The sequence below is a fragment of the Gamsiella multidivaricata genome (assembly GCF_025024155.1).
Source record: "Gamsiella multidivaricata strain RSA 2152 chromosome Unknown BC939scaffold_65, whole genome shotgun sequence".
NCBI lineage: Eukaryota > Fungi > Mortierellomycota > Mortierellomycetes > Mortierellales > Mortierellaceae > Gamsiella > Gamsiella multidivaricata.
The window spans coordinates 1-22996 of NW_026251773.1; the positions used below are offsets into that span (position 1 = coordinate 1).

The 22996-nt window shown below is 48.2% G+C and overlaps 8 protein-coding genes across 8 annotated transcripts; 3 read left to right on the forward strand and 5 right to left on the reverse strand.

The window, feature by feature from the left end:
• Window positions 1-377: 377 nt before the first annotated feature.
• BC939DRAFT_479851 (uncharacterized protein) lies at window positions 378-788 on the reverse strand (the record flags this gene model as incomplete). Its single annotated transcript, XM_051558880.1, has 1 exon — window positions 378-788. The coding sequence occupies one exon, from the start codon at window positions 786-788 to the stop codon at window positions 378-380; it is 411 nt and encodes a 136-aa protein (XP_051408970.1).
• Window positions 789-1001: 213 nt separating this feature from the next.
• On the forward strand, window positions 1002-1899 carry BC939DRAFT_506004 (putative methyltransferase-domain-containing protein; the record flags this gene model as incomplete). The annotated part of the gene is made up of 2 exons (XM_051560738.1): window positions 1002-1093; window positions 1182-1899. The coding sequence occupies 2 exons, from the start codon at window positions 1002-1004 to the stop codon at window positions 1897-1899; spliced, it is 810 nt and encodes a 269-aa protein (XP_051408971.1).
• Window positions 1900-1969: 70 nt separating this feature from the next.
• BC939DRAFT_506005 (Endonuclease/exonuclease/phosphatase) lies at window positions 1970-4325 on the reverse strand (the record flags this gene model as incomplete). The annotated part of the gene is made up of 4 exons (XM_051560739.1): window positions 1970-2060; window positions 2161-3258; window positions 3363-4132; window positions 4239-4325. 4 exons carry the CDS (start codon window positions 4323-4325, stop codon window positions 1970-1972), a joined length of 2046 nt encoding a protein of 681 aa, XP_051408972.1.
• An 86-nt stretch (window positions 4326-4411) lies between these two features.
• On the forward strand, window positions 4412-5706 carry BC939DRAFT_461031 (uncharacterized protein). Its single transcript, XM_051556961.1, has 3 exons — window positions 4412-4541; window positions 4637-4840; window positions 4939-5706. The coding sequence occupies exons 1-3, from the start codon at window positions 4449-4451 to the stop codon at window positions 5692-5694; spliced, it is 1053 nt and encodes a 350-aa protein (XP_051408973.1). The 5' UTR covers window positions 4412-4448; the 3' UTR covers window positions 5695-5706.
• A 985-nt stretch (window positions 5707-6691) lies between these two features.
• BC939DRAFT_270972 (uncharacterized protein) lies at window positions 6692-11913 on the reverse strand. The gene is made up of 6 exons (XM_051551129.1): window positions 11415-11913; window positions 11149-11309; window positions 9333-11050; window positions 8130-9237; window positions 7285-8028; window positions 6692-7194 (listed from the first exon to the last, which is right to left on the reverse strand). The coding sequence occupies exons 1-6, from the start codon at window positions 11788-11790 to the stop codon at window positions 6823-6825; spliced, it is 4479 nt and encodes a 1492-aa protein (XP_051408974.1). The 5' UTR covers window positions 11791-11913; the 3' UTR covers window positions 6692-6822.
• A 355-nt stretch (window positions 11914-12268) lies between these two features.
• Window positions 12269-13718, reverse strand: BC939DRAFT_271009 (uncharacterized protein). The gene has a single exon (XM_051551130.1). It carries the CDS (start codon window positions 13479-13481, stop codon window positions 12309-12311), a length of 1173 nt encoding a protein of 390 aa, XP_051408975.1. The 5' UTR covers window positions 13482-13718; the 3' UTR covers window positions 12269-12308.
• A 581-nt stretch (window positions 13719-14299) lies between these two features.
• Window positions 14300-17594, reverse strand: BC939DRAFT_461038 (eukaryotic membrane protein family-domain-containing protein). Its single transcript, XM_051556962.1, has 8 exons — window positions 16867-17594; window positions 16595-16776; window positions 16362-16504; window positions 16110-16263; window positions 15861-16014; window positions 15595-15762; window positions 15197-15519; window positions 14300-15108 (listed from the first exon to the last, which is right to left on the reverse strand). The coding sequence occupies exons 1-8, from the start codon at window positions 17588-17590 to the stop codon at window positions 14377-14379; spliced, it is 2580 nt and encodes an 859-aa protein (XP_051408976.1). The 5' UTR covers window positions 17591-17594; the 3' UTR covers window positions 14300-14376.
• Window positions 17595-17613: 19 nt separating this feature from the next.
• BC939DRAFT_461041 (uncharacterized protein) lies at window positions 17614-22562 on the forward strand. Its single transcript, XM_051556963.1, has 17 exons — window positions 17614-17842; window positions 17972-18137; window positions 18235-18388; window positions 18490-18559; window positions 18654-18693; window positions 18775-18888; window positions 18974-19078; window positions 19167-19312; window positions 19394-19505; window positions 19593-19769; window positions 19856-19977; window positions 20068-20272; window positions 20364-21267; window positions 21380-21839; window positions 21921-21969; window positions 22076-22174; window positions 22271-22562. Exons 1-17 carry the CDS (start codon window positions 17709-17711, stop codon window positions 22487-22489), a joined length of 3276 nt encoding a protein of 1091 aa, XP_051408977.1. The 5' UTR covers window positions 17614-17708; the 3' UTR covers window positions 22490-22562.
• The last annotated feature ends 434 nt before the right edge of the window (window positions 22563-22996 follow it).

Genomic DNA, 22996 nt, shown 5'->3' on the forward strand with positions numbered 1-22996 from the left:
GTCCATGAAGAGGGAGAGATGCAGCAGGCCATAGAGGATTGCAAAGCCCAGGGTGGTGATCTGCAACTGACGCAGGCCCTCGTTGGTTTCTACGCGCGGGATGAGTGGTCGTGGAACGAAGTTGGCGAGGATCTGGGCGATCATGGCTGAAGAGGAATGGGAGGGATGAGAATGAAGAAGGAGAAGAAAAAGCGATGGCAAAGAAAAAGCGATGGCAAGGAGAGAGATGCCGTTGAGAAAAACGGCACATTGATCGAAACCTTAATAAAGAGGCGAGGCAGAAGGGTCTAGAGTTCATTCATTGGCGCGACTGAAGAAGGAACGCTGCCGGTGCTCTTTATTCCTCTTCATTGGACCATCAAAAGCACAACCCTATCTCATTGGACACGCTCCTCCCACCCAGTCGAAAAGTCCCAGGCCCCGGCCTGCTCGTCCCAGTCGAGGAGGATGGTGCCGATAATGTGCTCCTGCTCCAGGTCGCCATATACATGTGGGAAGATCCTGCTGGCATCTGGCGGGTGCTCTCCTCGCGCAGCCTCCCACTTGACCTGGGGTGCAATTCCTGCGAAGCGGATCTTGAGGATCAGCAGGTCGCTGAACTTGCTCCGGGGAAAGAATCTGTTGGCAGTGCCTGGGACCTGTGCCGACGTCGAGAGGTGGTAGAAGCCATCGGCCTTGTCCAGCGCAGAGAGCGGTAGCACCTTATCTGAGGGGTCGAAGGACGCTGCAGGCGAGACTAGCTTGTAGACGAACTCTGGTGCGACAGAGGGGGCGAGTGGTTGAGCCATAGTTGGTGTGGGTCCTCAGTGTGTATGGGAGTGGAGATGGGGAAAGGTGATGGAGGAGGCACACTCAGTGGTGAGAGTCTATTGTCCATTGGACGCGTACGTCGCTGTCTGCGGAGCGGAGTTCGCTTTGTGCGTCGTCGTCTTTTTTTTTGGTGGCCAACGCGCAAAGAGTTCTAATCAACCGTTGATCAACCCAATCATCCCCCAGCACCAATGCACAACATCACGCTCGCCTCGCGTGAATACGAGTTCAACGACACTTCTATCACGCCTTTGGAGATCGACGAAGACCCCTCTGGACTATTGTAAGCCATGTGTATCGCTGGAGAAGAATCATATAAACGCTCGTTTGTTAATAACCTCTTGCTCCGTTGCTCTACTCACGTATTTCAGGCGAGGAGGCGTTGGATCAACAATCTGGGATGCAGCGATTGTGCTTGCCAAATATTTTGAGCGCCTGGACCTTACTTCTTTCACTTCCACAACAACGCCGGCAGAGTCTCGCATTATCAATGTCCTCGAGCTTGGATCAGGAACGGGGATCGTCGGTCTGGCAGTCGCAAGGATGCTAAGCGCAAAGGGACTAAAGGCCAAGGTCGTGCTAACAGACAAAGACAATGTTGTGCCTTTGCTACAGCGGAACGTTGCGAAGAATGCCTCCCCTGGAATTCATATCGATACCCAAGTCTTGGACTGGGAGGCCATCAGTGGGATCAATGCGGACGCCACCAATACACCGGCAGCAGATGGATCATCAGCATCGCAGGCAACAGGAGCGACTGAAGTGTCGTCGTCAACCGAAAGAATGACATCTGTAAGAACGCACACTGACCTAGCAGATATTAATTGGGATTTGGTCATTCTCAGTGATTGCATCTGGGTTCCTAAATTGTACGGACCGCTCATCAGCACCATCAACACTATCATCCAGCCCGGAAGCAGTACAAAGCTGGTTGTTGCGTTCGAAAAGCGTAATTTCTCTGAGGAGATGGAATTCTTTGCCTTGCTCGGCAAGTCCTTTCGTTTCCGGGACATCAAGCCAGAGGAGCAGGATACCAACTATCAGAGCGAAGATATCTATCTCTTCGTATGCCAACGTCGGACAGAATAAATTTGGCAGAGTTTCACAGCTTGCGGAAAACGAAGCAGGCGCTTTAGATGTTTATTTGCCATGCGTGCTGCTACTTCTTCCGCTCAGAATTGAGCCATTCAAAATAATTACAACGGTATTCTGGCTTCTGTCCGATCGCATCGCCTTCTGGACCAACGGGCCTTAAAAGTATGCAAAGATCGTGTAAAGAATAGAAAAATCGAAAAAGATCAGTTTCGGAACAACCTCACCGTAACACAACTCTAGGTCGAGGTGACTTACATGGAACACGAAAAGAACCGCCGGCCTTTGTTTGGTCCTTTCTTGCTGACCGTGTGTTCTGTACAAGGAACGCCATGAAATCGACATTTTGGAACTGCCTTTGGCTGGAATAAACTCTGCCACTTTGATGTTGTTGACTCTCCGTTTGTTGAGAATGGCATCACATCCTGCGATCCTGGGATCCAGTCTGCAAAGTCGTTTGGCGAGAATGTCGACGAGGATCCAGCAGTAGAATCCAAAGATAAAAGCGACATATCCTGCGACGACTCCTGCGGTTGTGATAGCGTTGATGAGACGTTTGACGGTGACTGAGAGCCGGTCGTGGTGTCCTGGTTCAGCGACTGACTATCAGTTTCTGTATCTCTAGCAACGGATTTGCTTGTTGCTGGTACATCGTTCGATTTTTTAGACGAACTTGAAAAGAACGAGAGTACCGACTGCTGCCCAGATGGTTTCGAGTTGATGGATTTTTTCAATGTCGGTTTATCTTGGATTGAGCGTCCAGTGCCTACTTTTGTCGGTGCTTTGCTGGCACTCCTGGGTATATTTTTAGACGAGTCGCTCAAGCTATTTGCTGTCGATGTCATAGCTATGGTCGAGGTAGACGACGTCTTTGATAATGCCGAACTACTCTCAGAGTTGAAAAATATCTTCTTCCTTGGTGCTGGATCGCCCATGTAGTCAAGTGAAAGCGGTCGTTTAATATCGGCTGCTGCCTGTGATGGCGACGAAGGCATTGATTGACTCGTTGTTGCAATCATCGATACCGGTGAGCTGGCAGGTATCTGAGAAGGTTTCTTGAAAAACGCAGATAACTTTTGCTGCTTTCCTGAAAACTCGTCAAAGAACCTTGCTGCAAGGGCATGGCCGGTCGTGCCTCCGAATGAGTCCAAAACGTCTTGCAGCCTTTGCGTCTTTTGCCAATACTGCTCCTGTTCCTCCCAAGGTTTTTCCATAGCGAGTTCCGTAAACATTTCCGCCACAACTGGACAATGATCCGAACCAACAACGTGGGGCTTTCGGTCGCATGACTTGAACCATGGTAATAATCCGTCCGTAACAAGAATGTAGTCCAAGCGCGTCCCGTAATTCGAGGGCCTAGTAGGACAAGACACTGTTAGTCAGCTACATGCAACCTCACGCAATTAAACCTCTCTGGCTCGATAAAGACTTGGGATATGGATGAATTCCGTCTGTGCTACCTTGCGTTGATCTTAGTGTTCCAGCATGTGAACGCGCCTGGCTCATCCTTGTGGAACACACGAAACAGATCTGTCATGGGTCCGTTCGGCGCCAGGAAGCTGTTGAACCATCGTCTGGGTGGCGTGTTTGTGAAATCGTCCTCTCCTGCCTCCTTCCTCCACTTTGCCGGGTCGCAATGATCCAGTTCCGTTGGCACGACATTCATATCGCCCATTACGATGACCTCTCGTCCTTCTTTGATCAACTCCTGCACACGCGCCTCCAGCAGATGATAATAATCCATTTTGAATGGTAGTCGCGTTTCGTCCGTTTCGTTCGGACAGTAGAGATTGAACAGGACAAAGAACCCAAAGTCGAGGATGAGACCGCGACCTTCATTGTCCAGCTCCTGGAACCTGGTGAGTGCAATTGTGCTGTCTCCCTCTAATGATGGGTATCCTCCGACTCTTTTCTTTGCCGAGCCGTTGTCGTCCAATGCACTATCTGGCAATGGTCTGTTCAGCAAGGAGCCATTTTTTTGAGATGTAGATAATGCTTCCGGTAAGGCAATGTTCCCTGAGAGTACTCCTGATATGCCTTCTTCTACCGCCAACAGTTTGATGTGGTCCTTGATGTAAATGGCGACTCCCGAGTAGCCCGACTTTGTTCGATGAAAGGACCAGTAGGATTCGTAGCCAGGGACCAACGCCAGATCTGTATCGAGTTTAGAACGTGTAATCTTTGTTTCCTGCAAACATATCACATCGGCATCGAGATAGTCGAGAATCTCCTATGGCGTATGAGAACAATGCAAGGCAGAACGATATCCGGTCAGCCACGCAACTATGTAGATACGTTATACAATAGTGTTGATTCCAGAAAAAAACGCGCTTTACCCTATAGTTCTTGTGCAAGTCATCGCAGTAGGGATGGTACTGGATTAGGGCGCGGATCCCGTTGACGTTCCAGGTCATGAACTTCATGCCTCGAGTGATGCGTGATGTGGGGATGGAAAGGGAGGCTGCCACAGGGCTCTTTTAAAGTTGGTGGCGCTTGTCAGTGACTTGATTTGTTACGCTGTTTTCTTTTCTTTTTTTTTTTTTGCCATGGACAAGGCAGCTTTCTCCATTCACAGCGTCAACATATACAACACCATGTCGTCAAAACTATCAGCGAAGGCTAGCGCCAAAGTTAAGAAGGTATAGATATAATCGATCCGGCCGGTTCGTCTCAAATGACATTAGTTTAATATCAAGACTATGTTTGACACTCAAGAGCAACCCCTCAATTGTAGGCTGCCGGGCAGGATAAAGGAAAGAAGGGCTTGGGCCATGATGATCTACTTATGCAAGAAATTATTGCTATGGGAGGCTCAAAGCAGGACCTGGAGCTCTTGCAGGGCATCGACTCGGATTCAGAGATCGAAGAAGTCGACGATAACCAGAAACAAATCAAGCAGAAGTCGAAAAAGTCGTCAAAGCTGGAAACGGATGTGGAGGTAAGACTTTACTACAGCTCTCTATATCCATCGCCTGGGCCATTCGCGGCGCGGAACTTATTAACATCGCATTCGCTTCGTGTTTCGAATTTTAACAGCCCGAACTCAAGAACGAGCTGACCAGTTTCATGAAGTCACTTTTCGGATCTGCCAAGATGAATCACGGAAAGATAGATCTTGCTGTAGAGGAAGAGGAGGATGAGGAAGAGCTGGAGGAAGAACCGGAGGGTGAATCGGAGGGTGATCACGATAGTTCAGAAGGCGAATGGGAGACAGAAGAAGAGGAAGAAGAAGAGGACGCACAGAGAGATGGAGCCGCGGACGACTCTGGAGATGACAGCATGGATGACTTACCTCAGGAACTGAAGGATATTCATGCCCAATTGGGAAGCCGGAAACGGAAATCTGAATCAGCTACCGCCTCAACATCGTCCACGACCACGAAACCAGCCAAAAAGATCAAAACTGGAGTGGTACCAGCACACACGCCAGCAAAGAAGACAGAGGCACCAAAGCATTCAGCTGGCCCGGATAAGGCAACGAAGGGAGCTCCCAAGGACGTCCAGAAACAGATCTCGGCGACCCTTGGCAAACCAGCACAAAAACCAGTGGCCAAAAAGACTGGCGCCGTGAAAGCAGCACCAGCATCTACAAAGCCCAAGAGCAAAAACGAATCTGCAAAGGCAACGCCCGGATCTTTAAAGAAACCTGCCGTGACATGGAAGCTAGGAGACGGCTGGAGTAAAGGATTCGAGGACATGCTGGATGATGGCGATACTGGCAAGGGCACCAAAAATACCCAGAAGAATAAGAAGCATGCACTCAGCAAAGCACGGAAAGGTGCCAGAAAGTAACAACTACATCGCTAGCTCCTCATCATTAAGTGTTAATAAACTGTTGCATCTTTCATAGTTTTTTGTTATTATTATTACAGTGTTATTATTCTAATGGGATTACAAGGTGACGATCGCGCTACATCCATGGCATGGGGTAGCTCCTGGCCTTCAATCCTTTCTACTGCATATTCAATCGTCTCTATAATCACCGAGATGAAGTCGAGCGGATGGATTTTGCGACTGCCTGTGACGACCTTATGATCCATATTGCTGCCGAAGGCAAGGTACCACATTGTTTCTGTGGGGTCTGGAGAGCAGGTTTTCGTGTCGAGCGCTATGTGGGTTATTCTGGGCTGCGATATCGGTTATACGAACAAGCAAAATTGAAGCCAAAAAGACAGCGATATGAAGGGAGAAACAAATACTACGGCGAAACATGAAGAGAATATGTTGCGAGGAAAATGGCGCTTTTGTGCAGGAAGGAAACGATAGTGCCGACTAGTTTTTTTTAAAAAATTGCTCAAAGATGTCTTTCTTGGACACACAAGACGCGCATTTTGGGGCTTGAGAGTTGACGACCTGCCCTCAGTTTGATTGTCCCTGCTATCTGAGAAGCCTAGAGCTGCTGGCAACAAAGATCTAGAGAGGGAAAAAGAGGGGAGAAGAAAGCAAGTGGTCCCTGTGAAAGGGTGATGTAGACAGCAACAATAACTGGGAGAAATAAGGAGGGGTAGTCTTTGTTCATGAGCGAGGGGGTAGCTCACGTTCTTCAGTCTACAGCTTTACACGCAAAAAAAAACCCGGCATGTGAAATGAAAACTGGAAGAGAGATGTACGCGTCTCTGCCCGTACTATGGGTTCAAGAGGACTATGGGGTCATCGCTGAGTGGGTTATCCTTCATTTATAGCGGTTTAGATGAAGGATGGGTACATCAGGTACGAGGCATCGCAGCCAAAGAATCAAATCACCAAACACAAAACGCGTTTAAGTTGAACGCCAAAACCTTAGAAGACGTCTTGACAGAAAAAAAAAAATAGTATTATTATTAAAGATGAGGCAGAGGGGACATAAGTAACAGTAATGAGCTCACTAGATGAAGAATAAAAGACGTTACAAAACATGATGAACGCCGATTATTATTATTTCTACAAAAGGTTGGGCGAGTCCAGCCCGCCCATAATGCCGACATACATCTGTAGAGCACGCAGAATGTACGACGGGTCCGTATCAACAGCCCTTCCTAACGACTCGAACACATCCACAAAGTACCCCGCCTTGGCCATATACAGCTGCGAGAAGCAGTTCTCAATCCGAGTAATGTAGTTCTCAGCAATCCGTAAGAGATCCGCCTGGTCCGCATTGTCCTTGATTGGCAACGATAGCAGTGTAAGAGTCTGATCCGTAGCACGACCTTGTTGCGCTGTTGTACCCGAAGCAAGTCTCTCCAGACGCAAACATATCATCTGCAAGGCTCGAACAGATGATGGGTCCAAATCCATTTTACTCTCGACAAGTTGCTAATGAGCCAAAAAAAAAAGTTAGTACATGCCTTTAAGTCGGTAGGAAATAGATGTGTCCGAACATGTATGAAAGCCCTGGTAGCTTACCGTTTCCAGAACAGAAGTGCCAGACATAGCCTTGGAAGGGTTGATCGCGAGGCGACCAGCCAACGCACGCGAGTAGATCAAATGCAAGTTCTCCGGCGTTTCCAATCCCTTCAGCTTCTTCTCGCCAAGATCGATCACTCCAAAGCCCATCCTCTTCAGATCGCGCACATGTTCCGCTTGCGGTGAGTGCGAATACTCTATCTCTGGATCCATGAGAAAGTGCTGCAGTACGTTGATCACATCGCTGCTGACACAGATCTCACCTCCGTCGGCACTGTCGCAGATACGAGCCGCACGGTTGACCATTGGACCATAGTAATCCATTCGTCGCGTCACCGCATCCCTGTCACTGACAGGCCGACCCCAATGGATACCCATCCGAACAGAGAGACCACGGTACACGCATTGTTCAGGAGCAGAGTCATCAAAGATAGCTCTGCACTCGGTGGAATTAAGGATATCCTGAGGCCAATCCGCTTCGACCAAAAGCTCCTGTACTCTGAAGCACCAGAGCATGGCGGCAGGAACGCTCGAGAATGAAGCCATCAACGCATCTCCTTCCTTCTTGACCTCATAACCTCCGATAGACAGAAGCTGTCGTCTCATGACGTTGAAGTGTTCCTTGATCGCAATGGCCATGGCACCAGGGATGCTCTCCCACAGCTTGGTCGAGTTTTTGATATCTGTGAATATCATCGCCACATCGCCTTGAGGAGGTTCAATCTCAGGTTTCAGGTATTTGAGCTGAGATGATGAAAATGAATGAGAAAGTGGAGTGAGAATATGTTACAAGAAAACAGAATATGCGCTTCAGAAACAAGCATTCAGTAAAGGCCCGAACTTACAGTATTGATAGGTCCTTCAGGTGCCTTGGGTCTTTTGTAGTTCTGCTGATGATACTCATAGACGTCTGAGGGCTCCTTCTTCTGGAACAGATCTCCAACTCCGATCAGCATGACAACCATATGATCCTTGGCGCCGTACGAGATCGCAATGTCTCTCAATTTTTGCGAGGCATACATCAAGTCGCCATAATCCCTCTTGGCTGCTTTGGCGATATCGACCGCCGTTGCATACGACATCACATCCCAGAAAGCACTTGACGCCATGATAAGGAAGTCATCGTCTTCAGACAATGTCGTCGTCTCAATGTACGGATTTGAGTTGACAACAGGAACTAAGTGATACTGCCCAAAAGATCGTGAAATGTCGAGCTCATCATTCAAAAGACCTGTCGCGCCCACAAAACCGCCCGAACTCTTGATTCTCGATGCTTCGGTGGGGTTCCATGGGATGTGCTTCTCAGAGATGACCTGGTACGTGTCCGATTTCTTGACCAAAATCGCGATGGCATCTCCGACGTTGGCACTATAGAGCGTCACGCCCTTGATGTAAGCTACCAATGCCGATGCCCCGCCTTTGCCATCGTTGTCCTGCCCCAAATGCCAGAGTTCGCGGTCGAGACCCAAAAATGTCCTCCGCAGGGCACTTGCAGTAGTATCGGTATCCCCCAGCTTTTCGAGCTCGATCTTTAGACAAGATCCAAACCGATCCTTGAGGTGATTGATCATATTGGAGCTTGACCGGTACTGATCATTTCGTCCGTCAAAAAGTCCGAACAAACTCTCGTCTTCCTTTGTCTGGAATTTTGGATGGACCAGGTCCCAGATGCATAAATTGTCCGATTCGCCCAGAGTGTCTGCCATGCCATAGGACATATTGTGCAGAGTCGACATCGATGTTCTGACACGTCTGTCAACAGAGTTTTCCGGAACGTTGTCGGTTATGGTCACGTCCATGAGCCCCAGAATGCGCAGGTGGGTGAGATTTCCAAACTCTGAAAGGTTGCCGCGCTTTGATGCTGCAGTCGGTACGTTCTCTGTATTCTGGCGCTTGATCTGCAGTCGTTTGTTGCCAGACATGTTGAGGTACTTGAGTTCCAGATTCCAGTTCCTATAAGTAGATCGAATAAATGGTAATGTCAATAAGCTTTGAGTAATATAGCAAATTTAGTCGCATTATCCACTACGCAAGTATAAACAACTTACCAGTTCCAATCATATGGCCAGTTGGAAATGTTATACTTCAGCATGTTGCAGCCAACATCCAGCACCCCAAGTCTGTTGATCTTGCCCAGTTCCGCAGGAAGTGTTGTCAGCTTGTTGCCGTTCACATGCAAGACCCGTAGGTTTCGAAGTCGCTCAATGTCTTCGGCAGGCAAACTAGTCAACTGGTTGCCGCTCAAATGCAATTCCAAGATCTGGCCAGGGTTGGGAATCTTGCCTCGAGGAATTTCCGCAATGTAATTGTGACTAAGGTTCAGAATCTGAAGATTTATGAACTGCGAGAGCGGATAAAGTACTTCGTCCGGAAGTCGATTGTCACCAAGGCAAAGAGTGATCAAAGAAGACGCTAGCGGCGGCGCATAAGGTGCCCTTCCAGAGGGCGTGCTCACAAGTGGCACAGGTGGTGCCGGCAAGGGCTTTGATCGCGAGGATGATGGTGAAGGCATTGCTGTCATAACTGTCGAAGGCGTCGCGGTAGCTATGGTCGAGGATGACGATGCGAACGCGCTATCCATGTCTATTAGAGTAACAGTGGAGGACGAAGCGGAGAGAGCTCCAGCATTCATAGTTGGGAGAGCGAGGAATTTTGGAGGGTCCGGGAATGTCTCCAAAAGATTGGACGATGCATTTAGCATGGTGAGCGAACATTTCCAGATCGCAACAGGCAACTCGCCGAGGCTGTTGCTATGTAGATCCAGTTCCGCTAGAGATTCCAGCTGACCAATCTCCTCGGGCAAACTCGAGAGCAAGTTGTTTGAGATCGAGAGTGTCTTTAGTCGCTTCAGAGATCCAATGGTTAAGGGTATTGAGCTGATGCTGTTGTTATCCAGCTTGAGAATTTCAAGGCTTCGCAGATGTTCGAAAAACGTCGATGCCAGATTCGACAGCCTGTTGGAAGACATGTCCAGGAACGTCAAGGTGTCTCCTGTGCCGCGAATGCTGGCGTTCGTCATGTTGCATTTCAGAAACGATGCCTTGACGAGAGCTTTGAAAGAATTGTTGAAAACGACGTTGGCGTTGTAGTCGACGAGGAGTTCCTGCAGAGATGGAAGGTCATTCAATGCATCCAAATTCAAGATCTCGTTCTGTCGAATATCCAGTTTCCTGAGCCGTGTCAGATCCGAAAGAGTCTTTGGCAGCTGCGGCCCAATCCGATTTCCAAAGAGCAACAAAATCCGGAGCCGTGAAAGGCGTCCAATCTCCCCCGGTATTTCTGTGAGGTTGTTGAAACTCATATCGAGCTCCTCCAGTGTCAAGATTTGAAAGAGGACAGCTGGCACTGCTGAGAAATTATTGCTAGAGAGACTCAGGATTCGAAGGTATTCGAACGATTGAAAATAGGCTGGTATCGAGTCCAGGCGATTGTTTTGCAAAAAGATGGTCACGAGCTGTCGCGCCTCCTCCAACCGTGCCTTTTCCAAAGTCTTAATCCTGTTTCCCCGAAGATCCAGTACCTGAAGATAGGTGATCGATCGAACATTGCTTGGGACTCTGTCCAAATCGTTGTACGCCATGCGGAGCTCGCGTAGGACACTACAGTTTTGGACGAAATCTAGTGGTAAATCCATCCTTTGGTTGTGAGAGATGTTCAGTCGTACGATGTCCTTTGCTCTCGAGTACAAAAAGATGGGGATCGTCGGCAAGCATTTCCGCTCCAAGTTCACATCTGCGTAGTTGGTGCTGTCAGGAAAGTCCGCCTCCTGAGAGTAACATGGAGAAATGGAAACAGATAGATGTTAGAATTTCATACCACAGGTCCAAGCGCCGCAACCAATACCATGTCACTTTAGATACTCACAGTGGTCAGTGGTGCGCCGTTCTCTGCAAAAGTGAACCGACAAATGAAGCTGTTATCCTTGCCGGACAATTCCTCCAGCTTATCCTGATCCGTGTAGCCAAATTGCAGCAACAGTTTCCGAAGAATATTGAGGGGTCTTTCATGAGAACTCAAAGGACGAACTAAATTGACCGCGATATCGTTTATATACTATGCGTTAGGCTGATCCCAATTGTGGCAATAAAATACCAGAAACAAAAGCACTCCAAACGTATTCTCGAGCTTACTGATTTTGTTCCGTTGTATGTAAAGGTGGTATTTTGACGTGTCCGGCTTGAAGATCTTCTTGCCCAATATGGTGCTCAGTTCACTTGCGGTGATGTTGAAGACGCAGTTTACTGTTGTGTAGGTCGTATCAGGTCTGAAAATTCTGATAACTGACAGCTTTTTCTTGCCATAATCCCAATTCTCATAGTCGCTCTCATCCAGATCTTCCATTGTGGGATCCTCTGATGCCAAGGAAAGCGAGCGCGGAATTCCTGCTACGGGGATCGTGGGCGGCTGGACTCCCCAGCTCTCAGGCGCAAGCCAAGTCTCTGCGCCCACTGCTGGCGAAAGTGGTAATAAATGGTTGTATTTGGAGTCTCCCTTTATGCCTGACATATCGTTGAGATCGACTACTTACGGAGGACACCATCACAGTAACAGACAGAAATAAAATCGTCATAAGCTTTCACGTTCATATAAAAAGAATGCATTGGAGAATAAGTGCTGCTTTGTTCTTACCGACAAACCCCTGGAAGATGGCGTCCTGCTAGAGAGTGGTCAAGAAAAAGGGCGAAAAGTAGTGAAATTGAGTATGAAGTGTGCTATTTAATAGTTATAGTAGCTTGCAAAAAGCAGGAAATGCCTTATAGGCTGTGAAGCCTTTGAAAATACATACGCCTGAGATATCTCTTTTCGATCCTTTCTTCGACCTCTGGGTGGGGTCGCCTCCGTCAAAGGCGTATCGCTTTTCAAATCCGCCGTAATGTGAACTGGTGTCTTGGTCTGAAATAAGCGCCATAGAAAATGCATGCAAGGCGGACGTGAGTGGTGGCGGAAACGAGTCGTCTCTTGATAATTTGCGCGATTCTGCATGCCGGACAGTTATCCAACAACGGCGTTAATGCGCAATGGATTCAGGCCTTTTGAATAAAGACCAGAAGATCCCGAAAAAAAAAATCATAATACTTACTTTCATTATGAGTCTGCTGGAAGTAATGCTGCTGTTGTTGTTGCTGCTGCTGCTGTTGTTGTTGCTGTTGTTGTTGCTGCTGTTGTGAGCTGGAGGAGCTATGATGATGGAGCGCTTTCTTCTTGAGTCGACTAAAGAGCGTCCGCTTTGACTCCTTGGCAGGGCTCGCGATTGGCGCCTGGAATTCAAGTTCCTGTGCTGGGCGAGCCTTTCCGTACATCTCGCTAAAATCACTCGACTTTGTCCTCCTGTGCTGAGCCTCCATCACATTCTTGATCGACTCTGTCCGCTGGTGGGAACGGATGTGAATAGGCGGGGTCGTGGGAAAGAGATGCCTTTGGCTGCCAGTACTAGCCTGCTGTTGCTGTTGTTGGTTTAGCTGATGTTGTTGCTGATACTGCTGCTGCTCTGACGTACGATCGGGTGATGATGACCTTGAATAGGACTCACTGGACCGCCGCCTGTCCGTATCTAAGTCCAATGGGTGTTTCTGGCCATTACTGGTAGTGCTGTTGAGTCCACCGCCATTGTGAGGTATACCATTATTGCTATAGCCGACTGAGCTGATGACGATGCTGCCATTATTGGATACAAAGGACCCAACAGACCCTGACGCAGCCACCGATCGATAGTTGCTGATGCCGTTGTTGCTGTGGCCAGAGAAGGATGTATTTCGCGTATGGCTGTTGCTGTTAAATGGTTCCTGCAAGTCAGGCGATGGTGGTCTGGACGAGTTTGATCGAAAGAACGATAGCGATAGCAGGCCGCTGGACTCATTACCGTCTTTGTTCTTTCGCCGGGCAGCAGAGGGTGTGTGGGACCCTGCTTCGAGATGCGCCCTGCTGCTATGTGCCCATGGACGCTCACTCACGTCTTGATGACTGTAGGGTGATTTGACCTTTCCGTTGTTGTTGCTTCCAATGCTGTTGATACTTACCTGGTCGCTGTTCGAGCGACCATTTTGGTGTGAAAAGTATCCAGAACCTGCAGAAGGCCTCCTCTCCGCGGCTGTGGAGCCAGGGCTGGATTCAGCATAAACTAGATCTGAGGGTCTAGATGTGGTGGAGGCGGTTGAACCCTTGCGATCGCCGTTAGTATTAGGTTGAGAAGGGGCCATGATTCTAGTACGAAGATGCTAGGGAATGCGGTGCTCGTGTTCTCCTGCTGGGTGCGAGAGTGAGAGAAGAGACTGAAACGCAAGGGCTGTCCAGGAAGGGAAGAAGGAAGGTTGAGAGAAATAGGTGACGACGGCAGGAAGCGAGGATGGATTAGATGCAGAGGATGAAGAAGAAGAAGAAGGGCGTGAGGTGAGGAGGGGTGCGTGTGAGGAGAGAGGTGGGGGCGGGGCGCGGCGGAGGGAGAGAAAGGGCGAGGGGCGACAGCAGCAAAGGGAGGGCTGATGAAAAGAAAAGAGAGGTTGCAATGTGATGCGACAGATGCGAGAGAATGCAAGGAGAGGAGAAGAGATGGGGAAGAATAGACGTGAAGAGAGGGGAGGGTGGAACAAAGGAGCGATGGAGCTGAATGATGAAGATGGGGTTGATGGATGAGTTGATGAATGGATGGTGGATGCGATGAAGTGCGATGATGCTTAAAGGTATGATGAGAGCTTGTTTAAGATCGCTTTGCGCACTTCGTTTCCAATCTCGATATAGATATTCTGCAGATAACCTTGTTTGTTCGACCATGGCCCAACCTTGATAGCATCTGTAGCAAAGGGCGTTGTGGAGTAGACTATAGCAAGTTTATATCGTTTGTATCGCTCTCTTCCCTCTTTCGTTTTCTGCACTTCTAGTCTGCTCCCCCAAGGACCCTTTGTCCCTGGACGGCAGTATATTTATGCTAGAAATGCTGCTTGTTTAGTGCACAGCCCTACATTGCGCACTGGCGCCCATTCTGCAAATGCAATCAAGCACATTGTCCTGTGCGAGTACGTGACCAAGCAGCTGGCATGCATACAAACAACACTTGCCTCGCACGTTTATTTTAAGGAAATGGAAGGAACAAAGGCCCTATGGTATGCGCGACTTGAACAACGTGTACCGGTCGATCGTGTCCAGTCCATGTACCGCTCGTTTATCTCCTCCAAGCACATATGCATCCCCTCCTCCATGCCCTCCTCGACCATCAAGCATACCCGACACGGCCGCACTCGCTGCCTTCTCCTCCAGTACCGCATTCGACTCGCGCATCGTCCTGTCTGCCTGTCGCTCGACTTCCTCTCGTGACTCCATCGTCAAGTATCGATGGTGTGCAAACCCAAGCAAGTTGATCCCAATTAGCAACTTCAATGCTACAAGGCACGCATACGTTGCCAAGCATGCCAAACCAATGACCGCATATTCCATCACTCGACGGCCGAGTTCCTGTGAGATACCGGCTCGATGGGCCCACGTCACCACCATATGACCCAACACAACGGAGCTCTGGCTAAGCACTGCCGACGCAAACCTGAAGAGCGAAACAAAGATCTCGGCAACTCCTGACAATGCTGCGGACGGTCCAGAGGAAAAATCAACCAGAGGCATGATCCACTCAAAAGAAATCTTTTCAAAGGACACCGCTGCAGCGGGCATAGTCTCCGCTACGACAACAAGCGTGCGTCCAGTGTCATTAGGATGGTTCGACAGGACCATTTGTAGCGTCTGTATAGTTACGCAGATAACAAGGCAAGCCAACGGCAGTGCTGCGAGACCGATACGGCGCGACACCATGGGCGACTGATCCACAAACATCTGTTGTTGCTACAATGGTGAACGAGAAAAGAACAGATGTTTAGCACAATTGCCATGAAATCTCCTTGCAGATAAGGCTCGTATCCAGTGTACTTGCGTTATTACGACCGGCAAGACGAGCAGGGCTGCCAAAGACCAGATCTCTGCTCAAAATATCAACAAATCGACCGTACACACTCGGGCGGATCTGGTTGAACTTTGTGATAAATGCATGCTTCAACCAATCGACAAGAGTCTCGCATCCCAAGACCAAGAAGCACGGCGTCAGTAGGCGCGCAACAGCTGTCATCGAGGAAAAGAGCGGCACGAATGACTGAGGATACACAGAAAAAGGCGAAGGTGGAGAGGCTGAGAGTTCCACGAGATTGCGAATGGTGATGATGGCGACAAACACAGACAGCTGAAACCGCTCGACAATATCTAGAATAATAATAGTGAGTTGGTTTCCTGCAGCCCAGCATCGTACAATGAAATCATCCAGAGAAGACATCTTACCGCTGCAACTCAGCTGAAAGAGGTTTTCCTTCTCAAACTTCTTGAACACACTGCCTTTGATCTCAACAAACTGGTTGCTGATCAGTAACGTCAGCAAGGCGTTGGAATAAGAGTTGACAGCTACGTTCAAAGTGACCATCTGGAAGAAGAGGACCATGGTATGCGCCACTATAGTCAGAAGGATTCAATGTAAATCAGTTTGAGTAAACACGCGAATTGAACTTGAAAATCCATATTATTGCAAAGAGGTATACAGGTGCCCATACAGATATAGAAAATAGCCAGGATGACAAATGTGATAGGGCGTGCATGCCGCGACGCTGTCAAGCTGGCTTTGGGGGGATGGCTGCCCAACGTCGACTTGGAGAACAGCGAGTCCAGAATATCCTGACCGAATGAACAGCAAAGGCGATCAAAGATCTATCATGAAGGCAATATGAAGGACATAGCTCTTTAGAGTGTGTTCGCATGCGAAGATCATGGTCCTCTTATTTCAGCGCCCCGGCAAGACATACCTCCAGGCAGTTGAAGATAGCGTAGAGTTTCATCGCATTTTGTCCGCGTATGAAATGATACGTCCTCGAGGCGTCGACAGACTGCAGTATCGTGCACGCTATGACAACTAATGTGACTTTAATGAGGTCGCATTTTTGTGACGATTTGAGACGACTGAGAAAAAGGAACCGCGTCAGTGTCCCCGGAGTGATTCATTGCTGCCCTCCACAGACCACCCATCCCTAACGAGTGATAACGAGACGGCAACTTACGTCCTTTCAGCTCCTTTGGCGAACCATGTACGTGAAAAGATATAGCGGAAAAGTGCAGCTGTTGCCAGGAAGAACCGTGCGGGAAGGATAGTGAAGGTGTAGAGAAACGAATCCAGGCACACAAAGTAGCCGAAGACAAGCATCTAAACACACCAACTGAACGTTAGCGATCGTAAAAATGGAGTCACCAGTGCATGCTTCGAACATATCGACTCGGCATTCAGACACCATACCTTTTCAAAGGCGATAGGTACACTAAGAAAGTTGGCTACCCGCTCTCTCTTCAGTTCCTGAGTTGTTTCAAAGTCCGCGGCCGTCAGCTCCTCCTTGAGATAGTCCCATAGAGATACCGTTGGGTAGTTTGAGGGTGATATTGATCCAAGCAAGTTCTTTAGCTTGAGGTCATCAAGCATAACTGGGTGCAAAGCAACTGTGAGTCGAGATGCCGATATACGACTTTCCTTTTCGTGCACATGCTGAGGTAATCCATGAATGCCCTACATACCCTTTGAACTCTCTGGAGGTTGGACGGTTGATGTTGGCGCCTTTAATATTTGAGATAATTCATGTTCAAATACTTTGCTAGATCCACCTGTACTGGACACATTAGACGCGACGCTGTTGTACTTGATGTCCATGTTGCCTGCTGGTGGACTCTGCTGTCCACGCTCTTCGCTCCGCTGAAGTTTGATGAGCTGAATATCCAGGCTCTGTAAAAAGTCATTCTTCTTCGGTGTCGTCGCCCCTGTTGAACTCGTTGTATTCTTGTTAAGCACCTCAGATTCATTACTGAGTGGCGAATGTGGGTTTCTGTTCTCTTTGTGGTCCTGCCCTGAGCTGTGCTGGGAGTTCTCCATCAGTTGACTTGGTTTTGCTACCATGTTTTTAGACGAAAGGCTATTTGATTGTGCAATGGTCGTCTTTAAGTTGCTGTTACTGGTGACAAGGGTATTACTATTGGGATGGTTGACATTCGTATTCATATTCGTCTCGCTTAAGCCAGCCGTCCGAGTGTCCACTGCGGATTGTGAGGGTGATGAAGGTGTGCTTTTGAAGCCGGCTTTCCAAGAATTCCTCGATTTTTTCTTGCCATGCTTCTTGGCGGGGCCTGCAGGCTGCTGCCGGGCAGAAGATGGGGGTGCCGGTGTGGACATGTCGACGATGTTAGCTGGTTCAAAGAACGCCAAGTGCCATAACCTCAGTTTAGTACATGGATTTCCTGTCGTCATCTTCATGCCAACAGTCACCAGGGGTGCGTTGTTGGGTTTGTTTTTTGCCGCCAATTTTTGTTCTGGTGTCCTTCGCATCTTCAAAGTATTTCCTCAATTCGCACCGGCGTTGAAAGAGATGGCAAGGCTCGAGGGAACATCCAAGAGACGTAGGGACGAAGACGAGGATCATGGCCACGCTCAGAGCCAGGATGCAGTCGTCCCCCGTAGCAGGATCACTTCAACTCTTCACGGCGTACAGGATAAAACAGAGTCAGTCAATTGACGCACACAGCATACCCCCACTGTCACCTCAACGGACACGGCACTTATCCTTTTTTTTTTTTTTTTTTTCCCTTTTTTCTTCTTTTTGGGAACCCCACTTTCTAAATATTCATGCAGATACAAGAATGGCGCCATCTTGAAAGTCTCTATGAAGAGCTTTGTCACGTACGAGTACTGCTCTTTTACCCCTGGACCGAACCTGAACATGATCATTGGACCAAACGGCACAGGAAAGAGTACCATCGTTTGCGCTATAGCCCTCGGACTCGGCTGGAATACCAATGCAAGTTGAGCTAGTTATTATACTTGGCGCAAGGTGGCATTTTGCGTACTTCATTGGGCACTGTTAACTGACCGGCATCTGGAATTGCAACGCTTAGGTGTTGGGCAGAGCAAAGGATATCTCAGAATTCGTCAAACATGGCGCGGACAAAGGGTGGATCGAAATTGTACTTTGCAACAGATTTGGGTCCAATGTCGCGATCAAGCGCCATATCAACAAGAACAATAACACTAGCGTTTGGAAGATCAACGGTACGAGCAATATCTGACAGCCAAGCCGAATGTTTAACGGATATAGACAACACCGCAGCGGGATGTAGCTGACAGTCGCCTTTTATTCCCGCGCTCAATAGGCGAGAACAAAACGCAGAAAGATGTTATGAAAAAGGTTCAGTCATTCAACATCCAGGTCGACAATCTTTGGTATGGGCGAAATCTCGAAATACTTCAGACCGCGCACTGTTTGTGTCGAACGAACAGCTGAAGTTTGGAATTAATCTCTATTGCATTTTCGTAGCCAATTTCTTCCGCAGGATAGAGTCTCGGAATTTGCACAGGTTTGTATTCAGAATGATGTTTGAAGTCAGCAAACAAATCCCTGCCCGTATACTAAAATTACGTTTGCGTTCGTTGGATAGATGTCACCGCAAGAACTTCTCAAGGAGACTCAGCGTGCTGTTGGAGGAGAGGAGATGTTAACTGATCATCAGAGGCTTATCGGCTTGTGGAACGAACATAAAACGATTGCTGCTGTACGTATTGATTGAACCAATTAAAGCACAGGCAAATGAGCTGTTGGAGAACCTTTGTCTAACGTCAATATCCTGATCAAAATAGTCCATGAAAGGAGATCTCGAGTTTATCGAAACGAACATGAAACGCAACCAAGTGATAGAAAAGGATGTGCTTCGATTTCAGGCGCGCGAAGCTGTGTTGAAAAGGGTACTTATAATACATTTGTTTAGGAAAATAGGTGTGAGTGGGAGTCCTGCAAAACCTAACTCGATATGTCCTCTTCAACTCCTACTAGGTGCGCCTGCTCGAGATTTGGATTCTATATGCGAAATACGGTAAAGCCAAGGATGAATACAATGAGGTCAAAGAATCGAGGCGCGTCACGTTCGCTATGTATAAGCAGCTCCAAACTGAAGTAGAACCGCTGCAGTCTAAACTCAGGTATGAATGGGGCTTCTCATTGAAGGAGATTTAAAGTTCTGCAGACTTACCGTAGTATTAACTGCACATTGTCTATCGTAGCACGATGGAAGACAGGGAGAAGCGTTGCGACGATGAAAAGGCCGTTTTGGACAGACAGTACCAGAAATCTGTCCATGCTATGAAAACCGTGGGCGCAGCGATCGAGGCAGTAGTATGTTGCAGCGAATGGCCCTGAAAGTCATGATATCATGATTTTGATAATACGAGTATTCACCGTAACATGCTAATGCCAATGTAGGAGGGAACGGGAGAGGAGCTTCGAAAGGATATGGACCGACTTCATGCCAGAGCTCAGCAGAGACAGGCTGCAATTGCCAATATGAAGCGCAAGGTTGCGGCACAGCAAGAATTGGTCGATGGTGCACAGTCGGATGAGCACATCAACAAGGAAAAGGATGAGCTGCATGAGAAAGTGGTAAGTGTGCTGTAAGTGGATCATACCGGAGGCATATCTAACTCTGGAGATTAACAAAGGTATTGCTGTTGTATTTTCATTTCCAGATGGCCATACAAGAAGAAGTTCACGACATAAAGGACAAGATTGACGTCCTGCGCTCCCGCCAAGAAGATATCGTTCGTGAGGGCAATTCCATAAATTTCCGACTGACCGAGAAAAGAAAACGGTATGAACTCGACGATGCAGCGTGAATCTCTGAATGATGGAGTCGTCCTAGTTGCGTACGAGTATATCTAAGTGGACCCATTACATACAGGCTGGAGGCACTCGACGATATTAGAAACAGACGACTGCAGCAGCTAAGGAGCCAAGATAACGATGTGTATGAGGCTGTTCTCTGGCTACGCCAGAATCGCGAGATGTTTCAGAAGCATGTCTTTGAGCCCGTGTGCCTTGAACTCAATATCAAAAATATGAAGTTCGTCAACGCCATCGAGAATATTCTTCGCAACCATCTCAAGGTACACACAATGTTACGGCATAGGTACGTCTAAACATTCGATGTTATTGGCTCATGGACTCTGACAATATCGACATCTTTTTGGTAACTAGACGTTTGTATGCCAGACGAGAGGTGATTATGATATCTTCACGCGTGAGCTGCTGGATAAGAGGAGACTGAGGGTTAATGTGATCGCTCCCAGTCCAAAGGAGTTGGACCTGGACAATTACAGCCCACCTGTGCCACCAAACCAACTCAGTCGTTATGGATTTACTTGCTACATGCTGGATGCCATCGATGGACCACCCGCGCTCATGGCAACTATGTGTAGCAAAGGTGGAATACACATGATTCCTGTCGCCGACACCCCGAACCTGGATTTTCAAGCAATCCGCGAAAGTAGAAAATTCAAGCGCTATGCCAACTCTACAACTGTTTACAGCGTGACCTACTCAAAGCACACTGGGGAAGCTATGGACACAGCAACGCAACTTCGACCAGCCCAGATCTTTACGGCGTCTGTTGACCACGAGGAGCGCGCTCAGCTGATTAGGGAAGTGGATCAAATGCGGTCCACTTTGGAGCAGAACGAAGGAAAGGTTCGCAACATGAGTGGGGAAGAGAATGGACTTCGCCAAGCCTATCAGGAACTCCAAAGCAAGAAGAATTCTCTGAGTGACAGGAGGAAGGAGTTGGTAATGATGATCAAGCAAAAGGAGAAGAACAAGATCGAGCTTGAGAGGTTTAAAGAGGACTTGGAACGCAAGCTGCAGGAGCCCTCGACTGAGGAGGGAGTGGAAACGATCCGTCGCAATCTCCGCAAATTGGCGATGAAGCGTTGCAAGCTGACCATGGACTATCTTGAACACGCCAAGGAGAGCCAGCGACTCTTCTCCAAGCTCACTATTGCGACGTTGAACCGGTTGCAGGCGCATACGGCACTGCAGGCGACAAAAGCGGAATGCGACGCAAAGGCTCGTGAGCTGAAGGACATGGAGGACCAATACGCTGCGGGTAACGATTTCAATGGCTATCAATTGCAGCGAGATGTGAGCCACCATCAAAACTGGACGATCAGCGATGTTAATCCGTCGTCCTGTGTGCATTTTTTTTTTTTTTTTTTTAGTGAACGAGCAATATGATGAGGTAAAGGAACGCGCCAAGGTTTTGTTAGACAAGGCCAAGGAGGAGTACAATACATTGCGGCCAGAAGACGTTGCTGAGTTCCAGGAGGTTGGAAAGGGCATCCCTCTGGAAGAATTGGAAGAGATGCTTTCTGCCGAGAGTGCCAAAGCTGCTCTTCACTATACCCCAAACCAATCGGTGATCGATAAGTACGAGCAACGTCAGGGGGAGATCAAGAGTGCCCAAGAAAAAGTTGAAACAAAGGAAAGGAAGCTGTCCAAGGTCATGACGGATATCGAAGCTGTCCGTGGACCGTGGCACATAAAACTGATTTCACTGATTGCGAGGATTAGCAAGGGATTCTCAAAATCGTTTGAGAAGATTGGGTGTGCAGGAGAGGTCAAGCTTGGCGAGCACGAGGACTATGACAAATGGTGCATCGAAATCCTGGTCAAGTTCAGGTACGTTTGTTAACTGATGTGACACACGGATGGATACCTTGAAGTATTTCGCAGAAGACTAACCTCTTTACGTGAAAACAGGGATACCGAGAAACTTCAAAAGTTGACGGGACAACGCCAATCGGGAGGAGTAAGTTGCTATTGTGAAGTTGCACCTGCTGTTAAGCAACTGTCCGTCGAGAATATAGCCTTCGTTCTAATCCATGTTTTCTCGCCTGTAACTGAATGTATTTTAGGAGCGTTCTGTATCGACGATCATGTACTTGATGGCCCTCCAGGAGATGTCCAAAGTGTCATTTCGAGTCGTGGATGAAATTAATCAGGGCATGGATCCTGTAAGTTGAGTTACATCTATTCGACATTATTGCGATACCTGGATGGCTCCTCCTTTATTTACGTTGTGTCTTTTTATGCGCGATCCTTGTTTACAGCGCAATGAACGTCTGGTTCACTCACAACTGGTGGATAAGGCATGCCAGGATGACACAGCACAGTACTTCCTGATTACACCCAAGCTGTTGCCGAACCTGGAGTACCACGAACGCATGAAAGTTCTCTGCATCTACAATGGAGAATGGCTGGACGAAAATGTCCCGAAATGGGGGACCTATATTGAGAACCAGCAGCGGAGTCGAGTCCGTCAGATGTAGAGTCATCCTTATCTTTACTGTGTGCCTAGTAGCTGGTATGCCCTCGTTCTTATGGTGATATAAATATAAAAGCAAAAAAAAAAAAAACTGTTTCGACTTGAGCCTTCGCTTGGGTGCGAGACCGATGTCGTTTTATATGTGGTGGCACAGAACAATTTGCTTGAGTTGGTGGAGATGGAGCAGGACAGCAAGAAACAATCTTCTCCTTGGTTGGAGGAGAAAAAAAAAAGAGAAGGAAAAAATGGATACAAGAGATGACAAAAATAGCGTTGAACATCAACCTGTTTACCTGACTGTAACAGAGCATGTGTGTACCCGGAGTCAGGATATGGGAAGTCTAAGTGACAGTCTCCTGGAATGGTATGCATGGCATGCATGGCATGCATGCAAGCATAGCCTCTTGATGTATTTGTGTGTGTTGCTGTGTGTGTGGTGGAAATCTAGGCCGCCTCTTGGTTGGGACCCATTTTATTTGATTTGTGTGTTACCCCCCACCCCTTTCCGCGT

Bases quoted from the DNA above. Each gene is read 5' to 3' on its own strand.
- BC939DRAFT_461031 (XM_051556961.1), top strand. From the start codon at position 4,449: ATGGACAAGGCAGCTTTCTCCATTCACAGCGTCAACATATACAACACC. The intron at 4,542-4,636 runs GTATAGATATAA...CCTCAATTGTAG, and splicing joins CTAGCGCCAAAGTTAAGAAG to GCTGCCGGGCAGGATAAAGG. The intron at 4,841-4,938 runs GTAAGACTTTAC...GAATTTTAACAG, and splicing joins AGCTGGAAACGGATGTGGAG to CCCGAACTCAAGAACGAGCT.
- BC939DRAFT_270972 (XM_051551129.1), bottom strand. From the start codon at position 11,790: ATGTCAGGCATAAAGGGAGACTCCAAATACAACCATTTATTACCACTT. The intron at 9,238-9,332 runs GTAAGTTGTTTA...ATCTACTTATAG, and splicing joins TGGCCATATGATTGGAACTG to GAACTGGAATCTGGAACTCA. The intron at 7,195-7,284 runs GTAAGCTACCAG...TTGGCTCATTAG, and splicing joins GCACTTCTGTTCTGGAAACG to CAACTTGTCGAGAGTAAAAT.
- BC939DRAFT_271009 (XM_051551130.1), bottom strand. From the start codon at position 13,481: ATGGCCCCTTCTCAACCTAATACTAACGGCGATCGCAAGGGTTCAACC.
- BC939DRAFT_461038 (XM_051556962.1), bottom strand. From the start codon at position 17,590: ATGACGACAGGAAATCCATGTACTAAACTGAGGTTATGGCACTTGGCG. The intron at 16,264-16,361 runs GTAAGTTGCCGT...CCTTTTTCTCAG, and splicing joins GCCAAAGGAGCTGAAAGGAC to TCGTCTCAAATCGTCACAAA. The intron at 15,109-15,196 runs GCAAGTACACTG...TCACCATTGTAG, and splicing joins GTCTTGCCGGTCGTAATAAC to CAACAACAGATGTTTGTGGA.
- BC939DRAFT_461041 (XM_051556963.1), top strand. From the start codon at position 17,709: ATGGCAAGGCTCGAGGGAACATCCAAGAGACGTAGGGACGAAGACGAG. The intron at 17,843-17,971 runs GTCAGTCAATTG...ATATTCATGCAG, and splicing joins GGCGTACAGGATAAAACAGA to ATACAAGAATGGCGCCATCT. The intron at 22,175-22,270 runs GTAAGTTGAGTT...CCTTGTTTACAG, and splicing joins TTAATCAGGGCATGGATCCT to CGCAATGAACGTCTGGTTCA.